Raw genomic sequence first — 25,296 nt, forward strand, 5'->3', positions numbered from 1 at the left:
TGAGGAGATGGGGAAAATTGGTGGCAACTGGCAAGTGGTGATTGAATTCTTCGTCGTCAGCTTTTACGACAAAAATAGAGTTCCGGGCTTGGACTTGGGCTTCAGTATTGGCCACTCTTGTTTGGATTACGAGACTTTTAATTAATAATTTCTTTTAAAAAATATTTAAATTCCAGTTAAAACCAAGTGTATGATTGGTTCGGCAAAGAATTGATTTTAATTCAATTTTAAATGTAACTTTACATGTTTAATTTCATGTAGGAGAAAACTTTAGAATTGATTATAGGTTGAGAATTGATTCTGAATTGAAATAATTTTAAATAATTTGTCCGTTGAATTCAAATTTTTTGACTGAATTTTATTCCTAATTTAATTTTATAATAAAACATTAAAACATAAATCAAATCACTTTAAAATTAATTTTAAATAAAATCAATTTTATAAAATTAATTTCATTCAAAATTAATTTAAGAAATTAAGTTAAAATGTTTAGTTGAAAATCAAATATGTAGTTAGGAACATATTTGAATTTTAAAGATAAAATATAAATATTTAAAATGATTTCTAATATTCACTTACAAATTCTTATACCATTCAATTGGTATGTAAATTTAAAAGCAGAAAATCATATGATACTAGAGGAGTGAAGTTCACTTCAATAGATGAAAATATTCAAATGAGATTGAATGTGAGAGAGAGTGATGAAAATCGAGATATGAGAAAGCACATAGGGTCATACATTTATATATAGGATTGAACTGAAATAATTTTTTATAGTAACTAAAAATAATTTTATATTGTATTTTAAATTATGTAATGTAAATATAAAATATAATTATACATTTAAAAATATTTATTTATTATATATTTCAACCATAATATAATTTATAAATTCAATAATATTAATTTATTATGAATTTTAATTGTATAAAAATAACATTTTTTTTTACATATGACTCAGCACATACATCAACTAACACAAAATTATTGTAATTTAATCATAATTTAAAGTTTGAATATTTGATACACAACTATATTAAATACTCAAAAAATATAACTTTGTTACTTTACTTGTCTTATTTAACTCAAGTAAAATTATTAAATAAACGTGATATGATATGTTACAAAAATAGACTAAATTACAAAAATAATACATTGGTATCTCCTTATACATTATAAAAACCTCTTACTTATTTAAAAAATATTATATCTATCGTACTTTTCTACAAAAGAAATTAATGTAAGTGTTAAAAAAGTAAGATGTTATATAATTTCAGGAAATCCCAATAACATGATTAGTGTAATTTACTTAAAAAAAATTTATCTTATATAGCACACAAATAAAAACTAGTTCTACGTATCAAGAAAACCTTAAAATACCAATTAATTACAAAAATTAATTTGGTTAACCAGAATCTTAAGATTAATTAGTATTTTATCAGAAATATAAATATAAATGATCATTTAAAGAAGTTATTGTTACTAGTAGGCTAGTAGCATTTTGTGATGCTAGTAGTTAGGGATGAGAATAGGTTAGGCCGGCCACTTAGCCTATATAAAACCTGACCTGAACTAACTTATTTAATTAAAAGGCTAGGCTCATGTTTCTTTAAAAGCCTATTAAATTAAATAGACCAAGATTAGGCTTGTTAAACAACCTTATAGATAGGTCGGCTTTTATATATATATATATATATATATATATATATATATATATATATATTATTTTTTGGATACAATTAATTTTTTTTAAATTAGCAGATTTTGTGTCTCTTTATATTACTCATAATTTTTATTAGCTTTCTTATTTTTGTTAACGTTTCATTTCCATTAACTTTCCTATTACGACCAAAGAAATATTAAAGATTTAATATGAAAAAAGCTTTTGAAAAGGTTATCAGGCCAGACCAAGCCAAAATAAAAATTTTCGATAGGTTATAGGCCAAACTCAAATCTCAAAAATTCATCGTAGGATATTAAAGTCTGGTCTCATTTATTCCCACCCCTTATCAGTAGTAGGAAATAAGGATGGTGTTAAAGAAGTAATTTTATAAACAAAAAAGTGTTTATGCCTTTTGATTTTTATTTCTTTTTAATTTGGTATCGTAACATATTTTCTTTTCCTTTTTTGGATTCCTTGAATGAATAGTTAATCACTGCACTCTTTTTCCTTACTTAATGGAACACGAGGACATATCACTAATGACGATTACTTGGCACTATGTATTAAGAGGCTTAGCTATTTGTGGAGAAACAAAAGAAATAATAATGGTTGGGGAAGGGAGGGTGGGCATAACCTCTGTTTGGAATGGTTGTTTATTCAAATCTTAAATATTTGGTGCTTTATGGGATAGTATTGACTATTGGGGTGTTTTTGTTCTATCACTTGTTCAAAACAGAATCTCAAAATAGTATCTACACTATACAATTAAAATCTATATTTTTTGGATCTGGATCCTCTAGCAAATTTTCTCTACTCCTCTCTCCATCGAAAATCCTGACCGTCCAATATTGCAGCCAACGATCCAGACAAATCAAGCTACTAAAATATCATTACAATAATTTTGAACCTTTGGATGCTACTAAAATTAATACAGTGAACTGAGTACGCAATGGGAGACTGGCACTGGCAGTACGGTAGCTTCACAATATAACCTGAATCAAATTATTACAGTGGACTGAATATGCATTTGGGTTTATCTATTTTTATAAGTAATGAAACGCAAATGCAATATATTCATTCTTCATCACGGGGGCTTTGAGTGAATATGCTAGGGAGATTGGTTCATCAGTGAGGGAGGAGTTCGGGGAGAAGGAAGGGTGAGCGAGTGATGGAGCCTGGAAGTTGCTGGAGAAAGATGGAAAGTTGGATTTATTTCTAAACCTTTAGATGCATCCATAGGTTAAACTTTATTGTAATAATTAATTTAATTCTCTTAATAGCTTGTTTTGTTTGAACCGTTGGATGCAATGAACGGTTGAGATGTTTGCTGGAGAGAGCTGTAGAGAAAATTTGCTGGAGAATATCCATGCCAGATCCATATCTTTTATGTATCAAAAACACCCTATATTATTATCATCAATGTTATTTTTAAAGGTTTAAATATTTTCACTTCTTACAGTTTAATGTTTTTTTATTTTAGTTTTTGTAAATTATATTTTATCCTTAAATCAACTTAGATGACGCTTTGACACATAAAAAATATTATCTAAATCGCCATAAGGACAAAAAATTTAAAAAACAGAATTTAAAAGGAATAAAACTTAAATTTGTTTGCAAAAATGAAAATAAAATGATAAATTGAAAGGATTAAAAATGTATTTAAGTTTTTCTTTAAAATAAAAAGAAATATAATTGAGGTTATATAATAGTGGATGGTTTATAAAGATAGGTACAGGGATAAAATATTAAGAAAAAATATATATATTTACAAATGTAGTTATAAGAACAAAATGCACATAAAAATGTAAAAATGTGTAATCAAAATTCCCTATTTTCTTTACCATCATGATTCTGTATCTATGTTTATAGATAATTATTTTATGTATTATTAATTTGATTCTTATATATGTGATATATTTTTAATTTGATCTTTATACGTGTAAGATATTCTTAATTTGATACCGATAAGAAATGAAAATATCTAACATGTATAAGGATAAATTAAGAATATATAGTGACCAAATTAAGGGGATTAACTATCAACATAAAATCATTAGAGACAATAGGGACCAAATTCGTAACCTTTCCACAAAGAACCCATTTAATAAGTTTTAGATAGAGACCAACTTGAGAATTTGTGAGTCATTTGAGACTAGCTAGGGTCCGTTTGTGTAAACTGTTTTTATTTTTTTAAGAACTAAATTCTATTTGTTTCTTTAAAAAATATTATTTTCATAATTATATTTTTTAAGTTTAAACAAAAATCCCTAAATTATGTATTTATCCAATTAAAAATAAAGACAAAAATCAAATCATTCAATCTAATTCAAATTACCTTTAATCAAATTAAATTTAATATTATATTGAAATCAACCTGGATCAAACTGATAAATGATATTTTATAAGTATTATAAAACATCGGAAACACAAACATCTGTAATTAGTTGTAAGATCTATTTTTTTTTATTAAATAGACAAATGTTGATTGTTTGTTTTTGTAAGAGCTACCATTAGTTATGTTTTGTTTCTTTCATGTCTTTCTCTCTCTAACGTACGTAACTATATTTTGTTACTCGCAAAGAGGAAACCATCTAAATCCATTAACTAATATGTCTTCGATTCACAGTTTAATCATGATTTAACCATCAATTTAATGGATCCAAGCAATTAAATCATGACCGAGTTCTTTCGGCCGTTCAATCCAATTCGACTTTTCAGAAATTGCATTTAGAGCAATTAGAAATTGAAACTACTTATCTTTCCCAAATGTTCCTGGTAAGTGTGTGAATTATATTTAAACTAATAATTGGTTTAATCGGTTTGAACTAATATGACTTGGCAATCAAGTTGCATTGATAAACTTAATATATACGACTACAAAGTATACAAAAAGAGAAAATTAAAATAGCATTCTGAAGAAAATGAATACACTAAAATACCCTTTTATAATAAAGTAACTTGCCCCTTCAAACCGACACTATTCCATGTCCACACCAAACCTTATACAAATAATAAAAGATCAACCACTTGGAATTTGTGACTTACAAGGAACGAATCCTATTAACTTTATTTTATTATTAAGAGAATAAACATAATGGGTCTTATTTAAAGCTCTGGCAAACTTTGTTCAATGTGTTCGTTCATGCATCATCACACAGACTTGGGTGAATGTGTCTGGTGAATAGAACAATTGATCCTTTTCCTTAACTCATCAGGGTTTGCACCCACAGTTTTATCCACTAGAGCTCCTCGATTCATCAACAAAAAGGTAGGAATGGCTTTGATTTCCAACTTGGAAGCTACTTCCTAGATAGAGCCACACAACACACATTAAGAGAGAATTCTGAATACAAGTGATACTCAACAATTATATGCACCAGAACTTCTCTCTTGGAAGCTCTAAAAAAGGATTAGAAAAGATATTAATTCATTATAAGTCACCTATAGATATCATCAGCAAAGTCACAATTATATATTCTTGTGATTAATAATGCCATTATTCTAAGTTAATAAAAGGCTTGAAACCTACGTGATTTTATTTATTTATTGAGATTAGATTAGGAATAATTTTAATAATATTATTATGTTTGCTGACATAAAAACAGTCTACATGACCTCAAAGTTGGGTTTGGAATCCAAAAGTAAACAGTCTTATCCACCTGAGCTCCTCCACTCATCAAAACAAATTAAAGGCTTTGATTTCCAACTTGGAGGCAACTTCATAGATAGAACAAAATATGAGAACATAGCAGTCGAACAAAAGTGGCTAAGAATTATGAATATAAGTGATATATACTCAGGAATCATGCACAGAATTTGTCCTTTCAATTTTCAAACCATTCATAAAGGATAGCAAAAGATATTATTTATAATTGTAGGTCACTTTTTTATATCATCCGCAAAGTCACACTTTATTAAGAATCAATTAGTTAAAGGCTTGAAACCTCTGTTTTTTTTCTCTCTTTTTTCTTGAGATAGAATAGAAGCTTACATGCATTCAAAATTAAACAACTAGGAAATGTTTTTCTGGACAACGCTTTTCATGATTTTATATGAATATTAGATAGCATTGCATGTTCTGCCAATTAGAAGCAGTAGTTTTATATAAACACCAAACGATGAAGGATGTCCTTCCCACCATAGGTTATACAAATAAATTACCTTGACCTCATCAACATCAACATTCAGAAAGAGAACACTTTGATAGGTGGAGGCCAGTTCTTCAAAAAAAGGATTCATAGTTATAGAAGGCATGCACCAATAAGCAGAGAAATGAACCATAACCTGCAATAGGAAGAATAAAAGAGTTATTAATAACCTTAACCAACCAATTGTAATAATTACAAATGCAAACTGATTTATAACTAAATGAATCCCCAGAAAACAAATGATACTCACAGGATAGCCTTTATTGGTTGCATTAGTTATGTGGTGTTCCCATGATTTTCTTGAGTCAATTTTCACCACTTTAGATTTTTTGAGCTGTTGTTGGCCTTTCATTTCTTTCTGCTGCAGCTGCTTCTTCAAAATGTTGATTTATATATAAAATACTCTTGGAGGAAATCTCAGTACTGTAGAAGAAATGCTGATTTTCTCTTGAATAATAAATCTGTTTAATTGAATTATATAATACAGGATATAACCAATCTAATCTAGCTGGGGCATTGTTTTAGCTAATTCTTTGGTCATGTTCATTTGGCCAAATAATAAAAATTATAGTTAGACTTCTATTATTAGTGTTCATGCATATATAGATCTATTGATAACAAATATATATATATATATATATATATATATATATATATATGAGAATTTTGCCAAATTAAAAAACACATCTTGCTATTTGTCAGCTTTGCTCCCTGACTCGTGTCATGATGACATGCAAAAAACACAGCAAGCAGTGGCAAATTCTAGTCTCTTATCAGTGCTGTGGAGAATGGACCATGCCCATATTTGCTAACCAAAAGAAAAAGAAATACAGATGATATTATTATTAATATTAATAAGATTAAATATGTTTAAGATCCATATATACAAATATAGTAGTTTTATATAGTTTTTTTTTTCTTATATCGATTATTGTAATATTCATTTTCATTAGTCCCCTCTGTGAACCTGTCAATAGTAACATGTTTGACATCCTTATAAATATAATAATTTTGGTTTTATATCCTAAAAATGTATGACTTTCAGACTAAAATATAAAAAAAAATGATAGACATGATACAAACAAATTTTAACTATTTTTATCTTATTTAATAATATTATTTCAAAAATATCTTTCAACTAATTGATATTTTATTTTCTATGACGACTCTTTAATTGTTGATTCAATTTCTAAAGAAAAATACTTTGCAAAATATAGCATTTTTGTTTTTAAGTATTCCCTATCATGAGGACAAGGATTGATCAAAACAAGCAATGGCAAATATTGTAGGGGTCATAAACAATAAAAACAATTTATAGAAAGTAAAAGTAAAAATTATTTTTTAAAAAAAAAATGTAAGACACGTAAAATATGAATGATGAGGATAATTAAAAAAGTTCCTTTTAGAATAAATATCCTCCTCTATTAATGAATAACTTAATTTTTAGAGCTGTTATATGATACCATAATAAATCTATAGAGATTTTGATTGTGGATAACAGCTGTATGAATTCTCATTTAATGAAGTCATTATGAATTCCCATTTTATGAAAGCTATAACGAAACAAATGACATGCTTCATTAACGAGAGTCGAGAACTTATGCAGCTATTGATTCAAAAACTAAGCAAACCCCCTAAATTTATTAGAATATCACAAAATATCTCGTGGTATTTTATCATTTAGTTTAGGTTTAATTGTATTTTTACATTCAACTTTTTAATTATCAACAAATTTTGTCTTTCACAAATTATTTTAGTGTATTTTATCCCTAACTTTTAGAACCTTAGAAATTTTATTCTCTTCATTTTTCAATTAATAAGCATAAAAGTTGAAGATAAAATTTATCAAAAAATTAAGAAAATATTCGCTAAAAATTAGGAAAATTAAGTAAAAATTTTCAAAAAATAGAAAATTAGGAACAAAATGATAGAAGTTAAAATTCATATATTTTTTAAAAGTTAAGAGTAAGATATATTAAATTAATGTGTTGAGAATAAAATTCGTCAAAAATTAAAAAGTTCGAAATAAAAATATAATTAAGCATCTTTTTACCTGTGGGAGTAACAAACATCACAATAATAACTCAAGACATGCTATCTAACCAACTGAACTCAACTATCATTAAGCCTTTAGTTTAAGGATCTGAGAATTCTTGTTTTATTTGCAATTTTTTTTTAAAAAAAAAACTGAAAATTCCTGCTGGCATGGTTGTTAACCGATGAAGTAATTACGTACAAGTCATCTTGAAGTTAAGACATCTGATTCGAATCTTTGACATTACAAGGAAAGTTTATAAGTTGTATTCTCCTTCTACGTGCTGGTCCAATCTAATATTATTAGCCCCCCAAAATATAAAAACAAGATAAGCTAAGGAATCTAGTCTTTCAGTTTTGGCAGGCAACAAAGTGACAACAAAATCTTGAACCTTAACGTTTTTATTTTTTATGAGGAACTTGCAATTTTGGATATATGGATTTGGATATCTCATGTCATTTTCACAGCCAGAATTTCTTTATGTTCCAAATTCTTACGAGAGATGTGAATGACAATGGTCAAGTAGCCCATTTTATATAAATACGCAGCTAAACAAGATCATGTGTGAGACTACCACTCTTGTGATGATGTGTAGGCCATCCTTGTTGGTATTTAAATCTGCATATGATTTATCATGAATCAATCTTGTCCCTAACTGCTGAAACAACTAAGGATGGTTAACCTTATCGGCTAACGTATTCAGCATACTTAATTGGAAATTTTAAATGATGTTCTTTAGTTGTTTTTGTTACAATTATTTGATATGTAAATTTTTGTTTTTCATTTCTATCAATAAAAAAATGTAAATTTTTATATAGATAATTCCTGAAGCAAAGGTGGTCCTAAGCGTCCAGGACTCTGTTTTTAAAGAGGTGCCAAAATTTTGTGTAGTTTTATAAATATTAAAATAAAAATTATATAAAATAAAACAATCATTGGCCATTAATCAACTCATTACTAATGAGTGATATTTTCACTTCTCAACTAAATCTTATTTCAGAAGAATTCTTTTTAAAATTTACTCATAATTTTTGGAAAAGGAACATGTGATAGAAAAAAATTTAATTTACTCATAATTTTGGAAAACTAAAAAATTGAATAATTTTTTTTTTAAAAAAGGTCTCTAAATGCACACAATCAAACCTTGAATCTCCTAAAATTAAATTTTAAATTAATTTTTTTCTCTAATCTATTTTTAAGGCTTGATTTAGTCTTTGAAGTTTTTTAGATTAAATTTAGTCTTCTAATTTATAAATTTGGCTCAACATGGTCATGCCTTTAAACTAGACAGGTGATGTTAAAAATGTATAATTAATGATAATTTTAAATCGTCATAAACTATAATAACATTAGTATGTTCTTAACATCATTAGTTTACTAATTGGAACAGAAAAATAAAATTAAATCAATTTTAAAAATTAGAGAAGATAATTGAACTCGAAAAAAACTAGACAATCAAATCGAACCTAATAAAGTTAGAGCATGAGTTATTTTTGTTTTTTTATCCATTTGTTTTATTTTTGTTTTAACGTATGTTTGAAAAAAATGTATTTATAAAAGTAAAATTTGCCTTTACAAACATAGTTAACTAATTAAGTTCTCCAAAATGCCAGAAAAAGTCAGACAAAATATTTAACCAGAGAACATATATTTGACTATAATGTGACATGTATTTCTTATGTTATTTAAAACACGTATAAAATTCTAAGAAAAAATTGTTATGTATAAAAATTTAAAAAGATATGAAATTTCTTAATTTTAAAATATGATATAATAAAATAATTCAATTATTTTACAACTATACTTATAAAAAAAATTAATTTTATACTATAATATTAAATTTTTTAAACAATATTTTGAATAATTTAACATATACAAATTAATTATATTAAATGCAAACTATTGAAATCAAAAGTACTTAAAATAACTTATTATTTTAATCTTTACTAGAAAATTTATATTTCATCAACACTTATGTGATATATTATTATACGTGTCTAGTACTATCTTTATCCCATGAGAAAAAATATATGCTATGTTAGTAACTATTAAGTTCTGTGGCGTGAGTATTTTTTTTTTCTTCTTAACTAACATAATCATGCACTTTTAAGTTATAGCACGATACATTAGTTGTAACAAATACTTAAAAGACTAGTATTTCTGTTTGCTCAAATTTCCATTAAGGATTTATAATGAAATTATATGTTGTTAGTATATTAAAAATAATAATATAAAATGGAGTTAGTATTAAAAAATATTTTAATTTAAATTTTTCACATTCTCATCACTTTTATCATGTTGTTATTATCACACAACAGAACTCTTAAATTATTTTAATATAATATAAAAATCTCAAAACGAGTTTATTTTGAAATTAACCACATTTTTTAAAAGTTATTTTTTTAAAAAAAAATTGAAATGAAAAGTAAAACAAATTGTTGTTTTTAAAATCTTCAAAACTCAAAACTAAAAATCACCCCAAATAGAGCCTAAAGTATTTATAGGCCTAATGGATTTGCTAAGTTGTAGGGGGTATTATTGAATAAGTAATTTAAAACTCTTTTGTAATAAAAAAATTTGATAAATTTATTTTCATATATTTGTTAAAAAAAGTTAACCTTATTTCAAAAAAAATTGTTATATCTCCACCTCAATGCCCATCAAATCAAGGTTAGGGGTTGGAATGAGTCAGGTAAACACATAACCCATATTACCACGGGAGACATCAATTGTATGAATTCGGTCTTCTGCTTCAATAGGTAAGGAAAGATATAGTCTATTAACATCTTAAACTTCAGGTTGCACAAAGGTTAACCACCTTGAGGTAAAAATAACAAACATGCGCATATGATATCATATACAAATAACAAGCAATAGTGATTCAAGATTACCAAACTCAACATTGGTCATACCCTAGACAATGTGTGAAGCCACTATGAAGAGCATGCACGACTTTAACTAATAAATTCTTTAATGTGAACCCAATTTTAATTAAGTTATCCAATTTTAGCTTTGGGAATCAACGTGTGTTTATATGTTTATTGGGTCAAGCCTAATAGGCAAGTGTGTTGAGTTTGTGTGTAAGGTCTAATGGTATTAATATCCATGGTAGTTCTATTTATTTAAAGAAGGGTAGGATCTTTACTTGACCCGAGTCCTCTATGATGACTTAGGGTGTGTTTGGTTTGCATTTTCATTTTTTGTTTTCATTTTCTGAAAATTGTTTTCATTTTTAAAAGATTAGAATTCTAAAAACATGTTTGGTTTGACTTCTTATTTTCTGCTTTCAAGAAATAAAAACATTGAAAATTCATTTTCAAAAGGAAATGTATTTTTATATTTGTTTAAAATTACATTCCTTGCCACCGCATTTTCATTTAACCCAAAATGAGGTTCCTGGTTTCAACTGAAAACTAGATTTTATTAAAAACAGAAATCCAACCAAATACATTTTCATCACCATTTTCTATTACCAGTGAAAATGAAAACAGAAAACAACCAAACTAAACACCCCTTTATTGTTCCATCCAAGAGTTAGTATGTAAAAGAGGAAAGCTAAAGAGGAAGTTCCTTTTTCCCACATATAGGCTTGTGTGTGCGTTTTCATAGTTGCTCTAGGTAGTATCTTCAAGATCTATGTAATTTATATTTTTTGTTATTTTTTGGGCATTCTAAATTCTAGCATAGATCTTATTAATACATACACTTTCACACTTGACCAATATTTAATAGACATTCTAGTGAGATTTAAATTGATTTGTAAAATTACAAATTTTATGTTTCAAATTATCTTATTTTTATCTTAATTAATTTATGTTTTAGGTTTGATTTGGTCCTCTTATTATTTAAGGTTCATTTAGGTTCGTGTTTTTTAAAAAATAATTCATTAGGTCTTTTATTTTTAAAATGTTCAATTAGATCCTTTACCCTGTCTTTGGATGAGGTATTTAAATAAGGTAATTCATTTTTTTAATGAAGTTAAGATACCTCTATCATAATTCAGTTGTTTGGATATGAAATTTCAAAAAATTTAAAATGACATCAATTTTTAAAAGAATTTTAATAGACTAAAATGGTTGGAATTGAAATTCCATCTAAATGGTAAGAATTTCAAATTCTCTCCTCTCACATAGGCCTATTCGTTCTCTCACACCTAAGTGGTGGTGGTGGTCGAAGTAACACATCACGGCGGAGGAGTCACCGAGAAAATCCTCCAGCTTCGGCAGCGACAGCGCATGGCCCACACTTTGTAATGAAGATTCAACGAAACTCATGTTGTTGTGGTCCATATTCTGCTCAACACATGAGGCTTTACGTTAAATTGAACTAGTAAGAACTAAGATGGAAAAAATATAGAGATCGACAACGCCAAGCCTTGAGCGACGCGAAGTCGATCGAGGCAGAGCTCGGCGTCATGCTTTTGGGTCTCTTCGCGCTTGAGCTGCTCCATTGTCGCGACGAACCTTTTATCATTCCATCTCTTTTTGGGGAGAACGTTGAGACCTCTGTGCCCTCCCATTCTTGATTGTAGCAACTTACTATCACTATAGGGGAGTGGGAATTTAATGGAGTTATTTGTGAATTTCTGTAGTCTATAAAACTCCAACCTTTGATGGACAATTAGTTCAGGCGGAAGGTGAAGAGGCTGAATAGAGAAGAAGAAGGTGAGGAGGCGTGTTAATACAAGAATATTGGGTAAGATTTAAAATTGTTTAGCATTAAAATTATTTTGATTATTTAATTATTAAATATTAAAAAAATTAATTATTAAATATGTTAGTGCTTAGCTTTACTTAGTTTTAAAAGATTGGCTAAAATTTTGTTAAAACATAAGCACTTAGACAATGAAGGAAAGCTAGAGTTGCTGCACATGATGTCTAACATTATGTCAAGGAATCAGATTGGGCTGCACAATGCACAAGGCAAGATAAAATGTCAAATGAAGAATTGAAGCTGCAGGATCCACGATGTCGGATACAATGTCCAGGACATCCTGCCCGAAAATACTGGACACATAAATCTGTTATATCTTTAACAGATTAATGTGCAGTCAGCAACAGATTAGGAGCTCTATCTTTAGGAACGAATTAAAAGATAATTAAAGATTGAATTACAAACTTGAATAGTTTCGTTCAGGGATTAGAGATTGAAGATAAAAACTAAAAGATAAAACTTTATCTTTTAGATCTTTAAGTGCAGATTTTTCAGGAGAATGTTAGAGCTTATCCAGCGCAAGTTGTTGCAGCCCAGATACGTACACTGCTATATAAACATGAAGGCTGCACGGGTTTTTAATCAAGTCAGAGATTGAAGAGTTATTTTGTGAGTTTTGTGACTTGAGTGTTTTGTGAGCCACCTTGATGCTACCCTAACATCAAGTGTTGGACCTGAGTGTGTAGAGTTGATCTCTATTGTTCAGAGAGCAATCTCTGGTGTGTCTTTGATTTGTTTGTAAACACGGGTGAGTGATTGAGAGGGAGTGAGAGGGGTTCTCATATCTAAGAGTGGCTCTTAGGTAGAAGTTGCATGGGTAGTGGTTAGGTGAGAAGGTTGTATACAGTGGCTGTTAGATCTTCGAACTAATACTATTTTAGTGGATTTCCTCCCTGGCTTGGTAGCCCCCAGATGTAGGTGACGTTGCACCGAACTGGGTTAACAATTCTCTTGTGTTATTTACTTGTTTAATCTGTTCATACTGTCATATACAATCTGCATGTTCTGAAGTGCGATGTCGTGACATCCTGTACGACATCTGTCCTCAGTATCAGAATTTCAAAATATTTTCTCGCGTTAAAATTATTTTGAAAATTTAAGTATTTAAAAAATGACTAATATTTATTTTTATTCAATATTGAAATTTTAATTTTTAAATAAATATTTTAAAACGAAAATTTGAATTTCATTGAAATTGAATTACTTTATCCAAACAAAAAAATTAAAATACAAGAAATTGAATTACTTCATCCAAACAAGATATTTACAAAATGAAAGGAATTTAAATCAAGACAATTAAAATGTTGTGTATTTGAATTTTCTAAAAATTTTCAAATCCTTCACCGAAACACAAGGTTATGTTTTTTAAAAATGTGTTCAATTGTGGTTCCACTTCTCTTTATTCTGCTTTGAAAAATTAAAAAAAAGTCCAAAATTGATTTTAAATAAGACTTGTAGAAGAAAAACTTCATGATGAATCAAGAGTGATTCAAAGATGTTTTGATGATAACAAAGATGATAACAAAAGATGATGATAAAGATGATGACAAAAAGCTCAAAGGTCAATCAAAGAATGAGTTCAAGATAGAATCAAGAACACTTCAAGTTTCAAAAGGAAAGTCGATTTCAAGAATCAAGATTCAAGAGATCAAGATTCAAGACTCAAGATAGATTCAAGAATCAAGAGAAGGCTTAATCAAGGTAAGTATGAAAAGGTTTTCTCAAAAATTGAGTAGCACATGGATTTTTCTCAAAACATGTTTACCAAAGAGTTTTTACTCTCTGGTAATCGATTACCAGATTGTTGTAATCGATTACCAGTAGCAAAATGGATTTAAAAAAGTTTTCAAATGAATTTACAAGGTTCCAATTCATTTCAAAAAGCTGTAATCGATTACAATGTTTTGGTAATCGATTACCAGTGCCTTTGAACGTTGAAATTCAAATTCAAATGTGAAGAGTCACATCCTTTCACATAAAAGCTTTGTGTAATTGATTACACTGATTTGGTAATCGATCACAAGTGATTGTTTCTGAATAAAATCAAAAGATGTAACTCTTCAAATAGTTTTTGACTTTTTCAAATTGGTTTTTAAGTTTTTCTAAAAGTCATAACTCTTCTAATGGTTGTCTTGACCAGACATGAAGAGTCTATAAAAACAAGGCTTTGTTTTTCATTTCAATCATCTTGAACACTTATTCATACAATCATTTACAAGCCTTGAATCTCTTTGAACTTCTTCTTCTTCTTTGTACCAAAAGCTTTCTGAAGTTTTCTGGTTTTCCAAACCTTGAAAACTTGTGTTATTCATCTTTTCATTCTCTTCTCCCTCTGCCAAAAAGAATTCGCCAAGGACTAACCGTCTGAATTCTTTTTGTGTCTCTCTTCTCCCTTTTCCAAAAGAACAAAGGACTAACCGCCTGAATTCTTTTGTGTCTCCCTTCTCCCTTGTCAAAGAATTCAAAACGACACAGTCTGAGAATTCTTTTGATTCTTCCCTTTCCCTAATACAAAAGTGTTCAAAGGACTAACTGCCTGAGAATTCTTTTGTATCCCCATTCACAAAGTATAAAAGGTTTAACCGCCTGAGATCTTTGTCTTAGCACATTGGAGGGTACATCCTTTGTGGTACAAGTAGAGGGTACATCTACTTGTGTTTGACTGAGAACAAGAGAGGGTACATCTCTTGTGGATCAGTTCTAGTGGAGGGTACATCCACTAGGGTTTCAAAGAGAACAAGGGAGGGTACATCCCTTGTGGATCTTTGCTTGTAAAAGGATTTTTACAAGGTTGAAAGAAATCCCAAGGACTGCAGGTCACTTGGGGACTGGATGTAGGCACGGGTTGTTGCCGAACCAATATAAAAACTCTTGTGTGTTTATCTCCTTCTTCCCTACTCTTTTAATTTCCGCTGTGCATTTAATTTCTGCTTTTACTTTCTGTTAAGTTTCTCTTCTACTCCTCATTCTCTTAACAATTTAGTAAAAGCCTTAGAAGAGTAATTTTTTAATTAGTAAAGGTTTAGGAATAATTAATTCAACCCCCCTCTTCTTAATTATTCTGTGGCCACTTGATCCAACAAGACCTACATTTTAAAAAATAAAGGACTTAATTGAACATTTTAAAAATGAAAGACCCAGTTGAACCATTTTTAAAAAACTCATGACCTTTTACTTTTAAATAATAAGATATTCAAATTGAACCTAAAAAAAAATTAAAGGACGAAAAAAGTAACATTTTTTATACATAAAAATCAAGGACAATTATAAAAAAAATTTAAAATAACTCACACAATCTACTTAACCTATTGTTCTATATATACTACCTTCATATTATCTTCTTTTTTTTTATCAGTGGGAACACATAGCAGAGGAAAAACTAAGGTATAATGAAGGAGATGCCCATTGCATTAGCTAGAAGCAGATTGCTAAGCTCAATCGGGGGGTTGAGAGAATGGTACTATCAACAACACCAAAGGAACCACGGTTTGCTAGCCAGTTGCGCACACATTGCCTTCGTGCAAGGTGTGTTGAAGGGTGATGCTCACGAAGAAACTTGAAGGCCCTGGCAAATTGCATGAAGTTCTACTGCAAGAGAAGTGCTGAGGCCACACCACCCATATCTGATGAGAGGTGCTACACTCACGAAGCAAATGATAGGTAGTTTCATTGCTAAGTCGACATCGTACACACTTGCGGTCACTTGTAAGGTGACACTTGAAAAAGAGACATGTTAGTGGGTAAACAATTAATATAAGAAAGCCATAAAAAGTGTTTGATGTTTTCTAGGAACTTTAGGGACCACATCTAGGGTTTGTGACCAGTAGCAACACTGGGGTATTATGTGATAACTGTTAAATATGAGATATTTTTTATAATAAAAATATAATGAAAATAACCTTAAAAATATTTATTCAACAGTTATTTATGCTTAATTGTTAAGAATTAATGTTTTTCTTATTTATAGTTTGTAGATACAAAAAAAAGGGATTAAAAGCCAAAAAGATGCAGAAAATAGCATAAAAAGGAAGATTTTGGCATCAGGCTTAGCGAAAAGAGCCCACTCAACGCGCAGCGCGCGTTCAGCGCAAAAACAAGAACTGGTGCTAAGCAAGAAGAGTTGTGGTAAGCACAAAAACAGGCACCCACGCTAAGCGAGCAGCGCAGGCTTGGCACGAGTACGCAAGCCCAAGTCCACTCCAGCAACTATAAAAAAAGGATCAAACCAAGGAGAAAGGACACACGAGTCTCAGAGCACTCTAATACACACCTAAAGCTTGAGAACTATCCCTTAGGGAATTCCTTCTTCTCTTCCATTATTTTCTATTCCCTTTTCCATCCCGTCTCCTCCATCAGTTCACTATACCCCTTTGAAGTGTAAGACCCCTTTTGGCTATGAGAGGCTAAACCCTTAGTTAAGATCTAACAGACCTAAAAAAGCCAAAAGATGTATTGTATGCATCATACCTATCAATGCAAAAGGTATTTTCTTTCCTATTATCCTTTCTTACTTTAAATTCATGTATCATTCATCCTTGCATCATCTTTAGGGGTTAGGTGAACACAAAAGGGTAATCCTTAATAGAAATACAAGGAAGGTCTTACATGCATCAGTTTTAGGGATTAGTCGCTCGACAAAGGGTAATTTCTAATAGAACTAAAAGGAAGGGGTATCTTAATAAAATTATTGCTAGACATAAAGTGATTGCATTATGCCTATGCATCAAAGTAAGCATCTAGAATTACGACTTCATGCATTTTATCTATTGAGTCTTTGCAAAGACATTTGGGAGATAGATAGGTAAAATAGGTTTGTCATCGTGAGACATCAGGGGCAAGTATTTTAATAGATGTGGGTAGGGAAAATTCACCTAATTGGTAGAGAAAAATATAAAATAATACATCTTAATTAGGTAAATAAGACATGCTAGGTCCTAACATTCCTATCTCATTGAATTCCCTATTATTTCCTTTGTCTTCTATTAATAGCTATTATTTTATATCATGTTGTTTTAAACTCATCTTTTATACTTCATCTCATCTTCTATTTTATAAATTGGAAATTATCCAACACAAGTACAAAACAAAGTCCCTGTGGAAATCGACACTCGGACTTTCGAGTCTTTACTACTTGGATATTTTGTTACACTTGCCAAATGGTTAACACTATGTTCTCTAGTAAGCCACTTGTAGGTAGAGTTGGTTGTGTTGTATTCCCTAGTGGGAGACTCACTTGAAATAACATATTCTTTGGTAGCATTGTGAAGATAAGTGTCACAAATTATGCTTGTTACATTTGGGGTTAGAGGAGTGGCTAGCATATGCAGATCTCATACCCCATCAACACACATATCCTTCAAAGACATGGTTGTATCTTGGATGTGGACGTAGTCCACCATGGAACAAAGGGGTCCTTGATCACACCATCGATCAAACCAGAAGGAGAGATTACCTTCACCAACATGAAAATGAAAGCTAGGTTCCAAGAGAGTGGTGGCTTTAATAATTGATTTCCATGTGTAGGAGCTACCGTCATACTCCTTGAGTTCATGGCCAAAGGATTCTAGCACTTACTTGACCAACCTCACTTGAGAAGAGTTTGCATTAACAAAGAGGAGGCAATCATCGACAAAGAAAATATGAGATTGTTTTGGTCCCCCTAGGGATCTACACTGGCTGTCAAGTATTATCTTGAACCCTTTCCTAAATTAGTATAACAAGTTTTTCAATACAAAGAAGGAAAAGGTATGGTGATAGGGGGTCACCCTATCTCAAGCCTCTAGTAGGAGAAAAAAGGGCAAGCACTTCGTTGTTCCATTTGAGAGAGAGGGAGGTGGCCCTTGTGCTATTCATAATTTATCTGATAATAGACACAAGGAACCTAAATTCAGTGAGAGTCAACTCCAAGAAATCCCAATCCACTTGATTGTATGCTTCTTCAAAATCAATTTTGAATAGAATAATTCCCTCATTCCCCTACATTTTATGCATATGATGGAAAATTTCCTGAGTGATGAGGGCATTGTCACTTGTGCCTTGACTAGGGATAAAACTACTCTAAAGGGGCCCAATAACATCATCCAAATAAGGTCTGATCTTATGAACAAGAAATTTAGAGATAGCTTTAGACAGAACATTCACAAACGGATTGGCTAGAAGTCCTTAAGTTTCTCAGGAACATCAATTTTAGGAGTTGGGACAATGACAACATCAGCAAGAGCAAGATTTATGTCACTTGTGGAGAAAACATATGCTACCAATTCCCAGACATCACTTCCCACTGTGTCCCGAAAAGTTTTAAAGAAAACCAGCTAGAAACCATTTGACCATGGCTTTGAAAGAATCCATAGATAAAAGTGCCAAACAAGTCTCATCCATAGTGACTAGCTATGATAAGTCACGGTGCATTTTGGAAAAGGTCTTTGAAGTACTTCAGGGCTTCCCTTTTCAACATGTCATCATCTAAGCACCAAATCCCATCAATCACAAGGCTTGTAACCCTATTCTTTCTCCTTCTGATCACAACTTAAGTATGGAAAAACTTGGTATTTTTATTTCAAAATTTAATCCATTTCTCACACGATTTTTGGAACCAAAAGATTTCCTCTTGGGTTAGAGTTTCATTGTAATTTTCCTGTAACTCCTTCTCCAATCGCACAAGATTACAAGAGACTTGATACTCGAGTTCTCTATGGACTTCCTTCATACATGAAATAAGCTTCCCTTTCCTCTTGAAAATGTTGCCAAACGTGTTAGCGTTGAATTTCATTAAGTCCTAATTTACATTGTGAAGTTTGACAAACACATTCGAGCTCAACTTGTTCCATGAAAATGCAACAATGGGCAGGTAATCTAGGAGGGTGAGCCATGTTGCCAAGAAATGAAAGAGACTATTTTTCTTGCTCTTAGCCTTACAACAACTCAAAAGAATTGGATGATCTTGCCAAAGTGGTGGCGAACCTTGAGGCCTGACTGAAGGATTCGAAGTCTAGGCTGGAGGAGTTCGAGCTATGAGTGGCTAGGGAGAAGAAGGCTAAGAAGGAGCTTAAGGAGGAGTTACTAATTTACTAGAAGGAGGTCATGGAGTAGCATGGGAAGGGCTTTAACAAGGCCGTGAAGCAGGTCGGGTTCTTCTCCAAGGCCCTTGATTTGGGTCTTTTGACCCTTTCAAGGATGTGAAGGATGATGTTTTTCTTGACGAGGAAGATATTGCTGCTGAAGAGAAGGCTACTGAGGAGGAGGCTGGCGAGGAGGAGCAGGATGTCGGGGCCAATGTTTAGGCCATTGTTTCTTTTTTTATTTTCTTCTTTTCTTTATTGTTGGATTTCGGCCTCATAGGCCTTGCAATTATGACAATTTTTATTTTTCTTCAATGCATATGTTTTTCCTTTGTTGACAAATTTTGCACCGTGTGTTCTATCTTGTGTGTTTGGCTTTGTCTGTGTAATGCTCCGTTACTTGTGGTAGTGAGAATAAGCCACCAGGATGAGAATGGAGTCTTTGACGGTGTAGGAAGCAGGACCTTGGTGATGTAAGAAGTACAGAAGTGGATGATATGGAATCATCTTAGGTTTGATTTCAACCTAACTAATGATCTTGTCACTCATGTGGTGGTTCTTTTTTCTTCTTTGTAGAGCATGGGTTTTACGAGCCGTTGGAGAACCGACCAGGGAATTATTCGTCCTAGGTTTTGGAGAGACTCACCAAGGGTGGACTACGGGTTTGACGAGCCTGAAGGATTCACCAAGGGTGGACCTTGGGTTATGCGAACCCTTTGGAGAAATGACATGTAGGACTCACCAAAGACGAACCTTGGGTTTTGTGAGCCCTTTGGAGAAACAACCTATAGGACTCACCAAGGGCGAACCTTGGGTTTTGCGAGTCCTTTGGAGAATCGACTAGGGAATTATCCATCCTAGGTTTTGGAGAGACTCACCAATTGTAGACCTTAGGTTTGACGAGCCTATAGGACTCACCAAGGGTGGTCCTTGGGTTTTGCAAGCCCTTTGGAGAAACAACCTGTAGGACTCACTAAGGGTGGACCTTAGGTTTTGCAAGCCCTTTGGAGAAACAACCTATAAGACTCACCAAGGGCGAACCTTGGGTTTTGCAAGCCCTTTGGAGAAATGACTTATAGGATTCACCAAGGGCGGACCTTGGATTTTGTGAGCACTTTGGAGAACCGACCAGTGACGTGTCCATCCTGGATTTTAGTGAGACCCACTATGGGTGAACCTTGGGTTTAATGAGCCTATGGAGCTGCGACCATGGATGTACCTGTCTTGAAGACCCAAGACAATTACAAAAATGAAGGGATGTAGAATTTTATTCAATGTATTTGATTGAGTGCAAATTCCCTTTGTTATCCCATATGTGCCTCATTAAAACTTCTCAAGCCAAAACCCTGATTTTTCTCTTTTGGGACAAAAGACTTGAGTAGGAAAAGGAGTACAACATTTGGTCTTGCATTAGGTCAACTGAAGTAGAACTTCAGGTAGGCAGCGTTCCATGTTCTTAGAATCGCTTTGTCATCCAGTTCATGTAGTCTGTAGGCTCTGTTACCTAGGTTTGTTGTGACCCTGAGTAAGCCTTCCTAGTTAGGACCAAGCTTTCCCGCTCGAGGATATTTTCAGGCTTCGCCTTGGACTCGCCACACTAGGTCGCTGGGTTGAAAGGTTCATGGTTGAAGCTTTGTATTGTATCTTCTTACTGCTCAGAGCTTGGTAGCTTCTTCTTTGATCCTGACCATTTCTCAAACTTTATCTATTGTCTCGAGCTTTACCCTTATGTTTTCTTCATTTTGTTGTTGCTGGAACAACAGTCTCCTTGTTGACGATTCCCCGACTTTAGCAGTGATCATGGCGTTTGTGCCATGTGTGAATCGGTAAGGAGTTTCATTAGTCATTGTCTAAGATGAACAATGGTAGGCCCAGAGTATATAGGGGAGTTCCTCTTTCCATAGACCCTTAGACATGTCGAGTCTAGTGCACAGGGCCCTGAGGATGACTCTGTTGGCTGTCTCTGCCTAACCGTTGGTCTAAGGATGTTTGACAGAGGTGAAGAGGTGTTTGACGCCCAACCTTGTTACGAAGTCTTCATAGGTTTGAGATTTGAATTGTGTATCGTTGTCAATGACAATGGCGTACGAGAGGCCATACTTGCATATGAGGTGTTTCCAGGTGAATTTCTCCACCTTATTGGTTGTAATTTCTCACAATGGTCTTGCCTCGATCCATTTGGTGAAGTAGTTGATGGTGACTAATAAACATTTGACTTCTCCTAAGCCTTTGGCAGTGGTCCCAATATGTCCATTCCTCACATGGCAAAGTGCTAAGGAGAGGTCAGACTGTGGAGATTGTCAGGATAGGTGCGTGGAATATTTGCAAACTCTTGGCATTGTCTGCATCTCTTTCTGAAATCAAGGGTGTTAACCCTGAGTGTCGGCCAGTAGTAGTTGATGTGCACCACCTTGGTTGCAAGGGAGCTTTCCCTGGTGTGGAGACCACAAATCCCTTCATGAAGTTCTCTCATGACATAGTTTTCTTGTTGGTTATTTAGGCACTTTAACAAGGGTGTTGTCAACCCTCTTTTGAATAGCTTGTCATCAAGGATGATGTAGTATTTGGCATCCATTTCAGGCGTCGGGCTTCATTCTCGTCTAATGGCAACACCCCTTGAATTAGCAGATTCTTGTAAGGCGTTATCCAGTTTGGTTCTTCCTCTTCTCCAGCCATAGTTTCCTTAATGCCTATGGTGGGTATTTGGAGCGTCTCCTGGATGATAGTCTTGAGGTGTTTAGTCTTTTTGGTACTGGCCAGCTTGGAGAGCAGGTCTGCTCTAGTGTTGCTTTCCCTAGGTATGTAGTGCATCTCAAAGCATTCAAAATTTTCAATGAGAGTTTTGGCAATGTGGTAGTACTTGAGAAACACTATTTCCTTGGTCTGGTATCTGTTGGCAACCTGCACCTGGACAAGCTACAAGTCTGTGTAGCATCATAGCTTCTTGGCCCAGACTTCTCTTGCTAGTTTTAGAGCTACAATAAGTGCCTCGTACTCAGGCTGGTTGTTTGAGGCTTTAAAGTTGAGCTTGATGGCATGCTCTAGAGTGACATCATTAGGGCCTTCGAGGATGATTCTTGCCTGGCTCCCCTTCATGTTGGGGGCATTATCAACGTAGAGGCTCCACCAGTTTGAGGTGGTTTGGTTGTTCCTAGCGAATTTTGCCAAGAAGTTTGCCATGAACTGTCTTCATAGGGCCGCAGGGTTTGTACTGAAGATCAAACTCTGAAAGTTCTATGGACCATGCCACCATCCTCCCTGCTACTTTAGGTTCTCGCAAGACCTGTTTGATGGGCTAGTTTGTCTTGACTACCACTTGATGACTCTAGAAATAGGGCATGAGACCTCAGACCGAGGTAATGAGTGCTAGTGCCACCTTTTCTATCATTCAGTAGCGCTTCTCGGCGTCATGGAGTATGTGGCTAGTGAAGTAGATAAGGAGAAGGTGTTTCCCTTCCTCTTGTACAAGGGTTGAGCTAACGAATTCGTCAACTATTGAGAAATATAGGAGTAGGGGTACTTCTGGCCTGGGTCGATTCAGGATAGGCAGTGTGGCAATGGCCTTCTTGAAGGCTAAGAAGGCTTGTTCGTAGGTTTCATCCCATAGGAATGACTCAATTTTCTTGAGCAATTTATAGATCGGCTTCGCTTTTTCGACGAGCTTGGGGAGGAATCTGTACATGGATGCTAGTCTTCAATTCAACTTTTGGACTTCTGGACGTTAGCAGGGCTATGCATCTCCAGTATAGTTGTGCATTTGTCGGGGTTGACATTTATTCTCCAATGTGTGATCATAAAGCCTAGGAACTTGTCTCTGCCGACCCTGAAAGTACATTTTTTTGGGTTAAGGCACATGCCGTATTTGTGGAGCTCTCCAAAGACCTCTTCCAGGTTTGCCATGTGTTGGGCTATGCTTTGAGACTTGACAACCATGTCGTTGATGTAGACCTTGATGTTTCGTTCGATCTGCTGTTTGAAAATTGGGTCCATCAATCTGGTATGTAGTGCCTGTATTTTTTAGGCCAAAAGGCATGACTACGTAGTAGAAGTTGGCATTTTCGGTTATGAATGTCGTTTTCTACTCGTCTTGAGCGTGCATCTGAATCTGGTTGTATCCAGAGTAAGCGTCCAGGAAGCTTAGTACTTGGAACCCGAACGCTCCATTGACTAGCCTGTCAATGCTAAGCAGAGGGTATGCATCCTTGGGACACACCCTGTTCAAACCAGTGTAGATAATTACTGACTTGTAGATAATAGCCAGTAGATAAATGTAGCTTATAGATAATGTTACATATAACATGTAACTTAGAGATAATTGCTAGTAGATAATTGTACCTTATAGATAATGTGTAGCTTTGTAGATAATTGAATACCTGCCAAGAGATAAAAGGATGACAATATATTCAAATAATAAGAGGTTAGAGATAACTTGTTGGTTTAGAGCCCGACTGCTAAGAGCTAGATATTCGTGCTTCTGTGTCAGGACTGACATGGAGGGTTAACATGTGTCTCAGAGTGTCATGTAGCGTGACACATGTATTTTGTGGACCCTAGACAACACAAGAAGTTATCTAACATACATAGGAGGTAACAATGAAAAAGGCTAACCTTGCGATTAAAAACAATACAGATCATGGTTGTTGTTACTTTCCCATATTTGGGAGACCTTCAAAGGTCTCCCACGTTAGCCAACACCTTTCTTTCTTTATATATCATAGGTCAAACACTTCACTCCAAAGAAGATTAAGCAATTTAACACATAAGAGGAAATTTTTGGATTTTTATTCATTGTTGAAAAGACTTAAATCATTCACTAATTTGAATTTGAAATTACATTATAAATATTTTGAAATTTATCTAAAATATAATAATTCTTAACATTTTGATAGTGAAAATTTATTTGAAAAATTAAATTTTTTTTAGAAATGTTTTAATAATTGAATCAAAATCAAGTTTCTTTTTTAATTCAGGGAGGGCCCAAAGGACCTCAAAATCAAGTTTTATGATATTGAGTTCTTTAAAGACATTTAATTATTTTTCTAATGAGTGTATACCTTATAGAATAATATTAACTACTATTATTGTATTTTCTAAATTAAACAGTCTCCTGCTCCTATGTATCTCCTGGAGCAATGAAGAATGAGAGTCCACATAGTTCTTGAATTTTTGTGTGTTTTAATGATTCTTATTTTTATTATTTTAGAATTTTTGAGTTGTCATATTTCATGTGTCCTAAAAGTAGAATTGATAGAGGTGTTGCACTATTTTTTATTTAAATATTTTTTATTTTCTTTACATAAAATTTTAAGACATCAAATTATCACAATTTATGTCTTAGAACTTTAAGGATTAAAAGAATGTCACATCGAATAACCTATATCTTTTAAATTGCTAACTCATTTTTTTATAAAACATTTTTTATTTGAAGATTTTATTATGAAAATAATTATTGTCATTATTATTATTATTATTATTATTATTATTATTATTATTATTATTATTATTATTAAAGAATGTAAGGACAATATTCAAATGATTATGATGATATTATTTTTTCAGTTTCTTCATGGTACTAAAAAAACTCAGGTCCGTCTCTAGATGCATATGAGCATAAAGAAGCTGCCCAAGAAAAGATATAAAATGCATAGGAGAGATCAAATTACACTAGTATAATTTCAA

The 25,296-nt window shown here is 32.6% G+C and overlaps 1 protein-coding gene across 2 annotated transcripts; it reads right to left on the reverse strand.

The window, feature by feature from the left end:
* Positions 1 to 4,510: 4,510 nt before the first annotated feature.
* Positions 4,511 to 6,371, reverse strand: LOC114379600 (thioredoxin-like protein CXXS1). 2 transcript variants are annotated; one of them, XM_028338288.1, is made up of 4 exons: positions 6,062 to 6,370; positions 5,825 to 5,947; positions 5,323 to 5,380; positions 4,884 to 4,969 (listed from the first exon to the last, which is right to left on the reverse strand). In XM_028338288.1, the coding sequence occupies exons 1-4, from the start codon at positions 6,161 to 6,163 to the stop codon at positions 4,896 to 4,898; spliced, it is 357 nt and encodes a 118-aa protein (XP_028194089.1). In that variant the 5' UTR covers positions 6,164 to 6,370; the 3' UTR covers positions 4,884 to 4,895. The 2 variants fall into 2 exon arrangements, with proteins under 2 accessions (XP_028194088.1, XP_028194089.1); XM_028338287.1 differs by lacking the exon at positions 5,323 to 5,380 and having other exon boundaries at positions 4,511 to 4,969; positions 6,062 to 6,371.
* Between the last annotated feature and the right edge of the window lie 18,925 nt (positions 6,372 to 25,296).

The sequence above is a fragment of the Glycine soja genome, chromosome 12 (assembly GCF_004193775.1).
Source record: "Glycine soja cultivar W05 chromosome 12, ASM419377v2, whole genome shotgun sequence".
In the NCBI taxonomy this organism is placed as follows: domain Eukaryota; kingdom Viridiplantae; phylum Streptophyta; class Magnoliopsida; order Fabales; family Fabaceae; genus Glycine; species Glycine soja.